Genomic DNA, 4,955 nt, shown 5'->3' on the forward strand with positions numbered 1-4,955 from the left:
CAAGGGCGACATGGGCCTGGGGCAGGCAGGAGCTGCTTCTGCTTTCCCCTTGCGTTGTGATAAACGTGAACTACCGGGCTGAATAAACGCACTTTTTGCTTCAAGATGTTGCCACAATTAAAGTAGATTTAAACGAATGGTTATGCCAAGGCTTAGCTGATCCTTTTTTACTTTTACGTTAGGCTGACTTCCCAGTCTCTGCGGTTCACTTGATAACTCTGAATGATCACGCAAGCCCACCTTGTGCCAGTCACCATGTTCTAAACATCAGTTAAAATCGAGGGGAGAGGGGAAATCTGGCTGCATATCTGCTGCTCTGTGCTAGAGACTGTATGTGACAGGCTGGGCCAAGCCAGTCTGACACTCCTAGATTTGTGCTTGCTAGCTCAGAGTTGTAATAAAATCACAGCACGAAGCAGAGGCAGAAACAGGAGCTGTAAGCAGCTGTTTAAGGAAGAATGTGAGCAGGGCAAGCGTATTTGGCCTTTTCCCAGTATTCTTCCACCAACTATCTCACTTGTAAACCTGGACACAAATGCTTCAAATTCTCTTCTGTGAAAAAGAGAATCTCACAAATAGGCAACAAAATAGTAACTACTGATGTAGGAATCCTTTTGAGGGATGGTCTAGACAGCTTTGTAACACATTTGTGATTTTATCATTACAGGAGAAAACTACGAAGTGATGTTGCAGCAGCTTTTCCTAACCTTAGCGCTGAACAATTGACTGAGTTTATTCCAAACAAGGAAGAGCTTAATGTCATCAAAATATACTGTCACAAAGGGGAGGCTGTCACTGTTTACATGAATAACAGGAACCCAATACTGTTTGAAATTGAGAAAGCTCTGTATCCAACAGGTATGGGGAGTGGACTAGAATAATCCTCCTTTTTTACTTACTGGGCACCAGCCTTTCTGCAAAATGTTACCTTGTGTCTGCCTTAAGTACTTATCACTATCGAATCAGTAAACTTAATCTTTAGTGTGTTTATTCTACCAACATCTTTCTGAAATCAGTGGCCTTTCTGGATTGTTTCTGCAACAAGGACATTTACGTGCTCAGAGGTTAAAAGACTTAGAGCTTGAATTAACTAGCAGTTTATTTTTATCCATCACGTCTTCTAATTATTGTAGGGTTGTTCTGCCTTCAGATTTCTTGATTACCCAAGTAACAGGAGAGTGTTTAGTTGTGGTTAGTATTGTACTGCTTAGTCTTAAATATGGGAAGAAGCAACAGCTAGAGAAGTTTTTAATGATGCATCTTTAAATTTGGTTCTGTTTTGGGACAGTGTACACTCTGTGGGTCTACCCAGATCTACTCCCTGCATTTTCAACATGGCCCCCTGTGCTACAGAAACTAGCAGGAGGAGCAGGTAAGGACTAGAACTTCGTAATGTTGCATTGCAAAAAAGGAGTAGCCTTCAAGGCTTTTTTTTACCAGTGGCAAAAATGTACCTGAAACAAAAAAGTATAAAGAGTACGTGCTCAAAAGTAATTCATGGTGATGTCCTAAAAAAAGAAAATAAATTAGCTTTAAAAACGTTTGTGAATGAAACAAAGTAGGCTAAGCTGTTTAAATGCAGTAACCTGTTCCACGTGGGAGTCTCAGACTTGGAAATACCTTCTCAGGGTGATCAGCAACTCTGAACTGGGACACAGAACTGCCTGTGTCATTGCTTTGTCCTTTTTATGACTTCCCTGGAGCAGCTGAGTTCCTTTGCTGCAACCCTGCTTCCCATCAATTCAGAGGTGAACTGGCTTATCCTAGGGATGAGAAGTGAGTTTAGATTGAAACCTTTAACTGTAATCACTGTCAAGTAAATTGAGGATTGTGCAGGTGAGGTTGGATCTGAATTCTTGGATTACTGGCTCTACCACCTAATTATGGATCGAGACTAACAAGAAAGGAGTCTATTTTCTGGAACCTGCTTTGGATGCAGTTCAGACTCATGGGAATCAGGTCTTTATAAACTTTAAATTGCTGAACTGCTCAACCAGAAAAAGATTAAATTGCAGCCACTGGGGCCTTAGTCTGTAAATGGAAGTGTACGTGTAGGAAGAGATGTCTTTTTTTTCCATTACATGGTATCTAAAGTAGAACAGGTCCCTCTATTTACTTTGTTTGCTTTTGAGGAAATAAAGTGTGTGAATGTGTAGCTGTGATAGACATCTGAGCAAGCCTTGCTGCTGACTTGTAGTGACCTAGTTTCTGGGACAAAAAGGAAAAAGTCTTGCTAATGGGGGAAGGAGAGTGATGAAAGAGCTGCAGGTCATTCATCTCCCATGGCAACCAGGCTACCTCTGGGTACAATCCAAAGATAAGACGCTGGCCACCTCCACAATAGCCAACAAAGGCAGAGAGGTAGAGCCACAGCTCAGAAAGAGGAGGAAAGGCAGGAGGCCGTCCAGTGCTGCAGACATGGAGGGAGGGAGCAGATTTAGGGAGCATTCAGTTACAAGCAAGGTAGTGCTATTCGTGATCCCGTTCCATGAATTCAAGTATTTACTGTCTGCCTTGGTTATTTACCTAATATACACATGCTACTTACCTTGTCACGTTAAGGTCTTTATGTGATTTCTGTCCTCAGAGATGTGGAGCCTGTGTTGCAATTGCAGAGTTCGTTCTAGATTTGCTGAAAGTAGTTGTGACAGTGAATGGGAGGAAAAATATGGTTGGCTTCTTCAGCATACACATTAAATCTATGATGCTGAGAAAAAAAGTGAGATGCCTTCAAAACGAAACCGTGGAACACAGGTCAGTCCATGAGACTGCAAGCTCTAGACAACTGTAGCTGGTATGAGGGAGAGCAGATGCTTTTTATCTAATTTGGTGATCACACGAGAATAATGCTCTCTAGGCTGGGAGCTCATACCTTTCTGTTAAAAGCAGTGGTCCCTTCAGGCCTGAAAGGGCAAGGGGCTGAGCAATTTTTTTGGGATGTGCCCAGCACCCTCGTGAATTGGATCCCTTACTCCACAGGGTGGTAGCAAGAAGTGCTGCCTTACTAGGAGAAACAGAGAATCCTGTTTTATCTGGCATGTGCTCAGCTATTAACAGGCTTGTGTTTTTGCTGAGTAGCAGGAGCGACGGGGGTGGAGGAGGTAGTGGCTGGGTCTTTCATTGAGAAATGGATGTACTTTATTCTTCTCTTCAGATCTGATGCTGCCAGGAGTTATAGTGCCATCTTCTGGCTTCCCTCAAGTGGAACGGGGCACGCTCTGTGCTGTTACCCTCTTGGGAAACAGGTACAGAAGATTCTTTATTCGTATCTTCTTTCGAAACTAAAAATGAAATGAAGCTATTTTGTAAAGGAAGACTCTAGGGGTTTTGAGGAAATAAAAGTAGAATTATTCTCATGCATTTGATGCATGTGTACCTAAATAGTGGAAAACACAGCAGGAGAAAAATAACTTAAAATCCACTGGGTTAGGATATGTGAGCTCAGGTGGCAGCTTTGTGAATTGGTTCTTTTGGACAACTGGTAGATTTCTTTTGAAACAGATTTTTTTTTTAACAAAAGATTGTATTCTACACAGTTGTCTCTTTGTCTGTGAGGAAATTCAGAGAGAGGGAGCAGTGCTAAAGCTGTTGTCTTTTCCCCCTCACTGCTAGTCTCTTTTGGCAGTGCATATGCTTCTTGTACTTTATTAAAGCAAAGAATGCATCTCTGCATAACCTTCACTTTGGTATCACAGCTGCACCTATCCTTCGGATTATTTAAAAGACTGCATACCAGAAAGATGGGACAGAACCAGAAAATACCTAGATGCTTTAAACTAAAAAAAAAAAAAAGCAGGTTGTAAAGGACAAAGACATCATTAAAGAAATTCAGTATATCCCAGTGGCACAGCCTGTCTCTATCCAGGTAGCACAGTGTATTTGTGCTGTCCTGCTGTAATACTCCCTTCTTTTCCCAGAGCTCCTGTAGCAGTTGGAGTTGCCACTATGTCCACTGCGGAGATGCTGGCTGCTGGAATGAAAGGGAAGGGCTTTGCTGTTTTGCATACTTACGTGGATCACCTCTGGTAAGTACATCACCAGGCATTTGGTAAAACGTCTAACAACTCTCATTTAGTGGTCAGCCCAGCCCTAAACCACGACAGTACTAAAATAAAAATCTGTGCCCCAGTAAGCTTAATCCATCAGTTCAACATATTATTTGGGTACAGTTTAGATATAACCATTGGGAAGGTTTCAGCGATGTGTTTTTGGTGACTGCTCTTTTCTGACAGAAGCAGGTGTCTGTTCCGACATCTGCCCATTATATACATATTGAAAATAGATAAAGTTATTCACTCCATTCAGTTCCGTCAACCTTAGAGTAATTATTAGAGAAATGAAGTGAGAACATTCCTGTTACTCTGATCTTGGAAAATCATCTTGTTTTATAAAAAAGTGAGCTTTGAGTAATTTTTGCTTAAAAATGGTCAGCCGTGCCAATCTCAACCAAATAAATGAGTTGCTTTGCATTTGGATACAACTAGGCTGCTCAGGTTTAAATTAAGATTTGTGGGTGGAACATTGAGTTTATGGAGGAATATGAGTTAAAAATAAATTTTATATTTTCGAGACTGTGGAAAAAGATCCACGCAACTGCCAGTGCCTTTTATCAGGGTGACATTTGTTCATTGTCCTATGGGTTTCAAAGCAATAAACAGAAAGCTGTGTTACAATTTTTCTTCCTTTTATAGGGAATATGGTGACAAATCTTGTCCTCCTACCTTAGCTCCCTTGGTAACAGATTCTGCTGAAAAGGAGAGTGCTGAAGATGAGGAAGAGATGGAGGGGAAAGAGCCTGACATCAGCTTCTCCACAGACCCATTGCAGTGTGTGGATGTTGGTGATTTGAGTCTGAAAGAGCAAGACAGCTGTGCAATACTGATAGGAAAGGAGGAACGCAATGAGAGCAGAGCTGCAGAAGCAGCTGAGGATGCCAGCACAGAGGATCAGCAGGG

The 4,955-nt window shown here is 41.8% G+C and overlaps 1 protein-coding gene across 1 annotated transcript in view; it reads left to right on the forward strand.

The window, feature by feature from the left end:
* The first annotated feature begins 671 nt into the window (after positions 1-671).
* EIF2D (eukaryotic translation initiation factor 2D) overlaps positions 672-4,955 on the forward strand; it is an 8,874-nt gene continuing 4,590 nt past the window's right edge. The window contains exons 1-5 of the mRNA XM_010183924.1: positions 672-858; positions 1,289-1,372; positions 3,155-3,245; positions 3,918-4,025; positions 4,692-4,945. Coding sequence (XP_010182226.1) covers positions 804-858; positions 1,289-1,372; positions 3,155-3,245; positions 3,918-4,025; positions 4,692-4,945 — 592 coding nt within the window. The 5' untranslated portion in view covers positions 672-803. The remainder of the gene's footprint in view (positions 859-1,288; positions 1,373-3,154; positions 3,246-3,917; positions 4,026-4,691; positions 4,946-4,955) is intronic.

Source organism: Mesitornis unicolor, unplaced genomic scaffold (genome assembly GCF_000695765.1).
Source record: "Mesitornis unicolor isolate BGI_N332 unplaced genomic scaffold, ASM69576v1 scaffold40474, whole genome shotgun sequence".
Lineage (NCBI taxonomy): Eukaryota > Metazoa > Chordata > Aves > Mesitornithiformes > Mesitornithidae > Mesitornis > Mesitornis unicolor.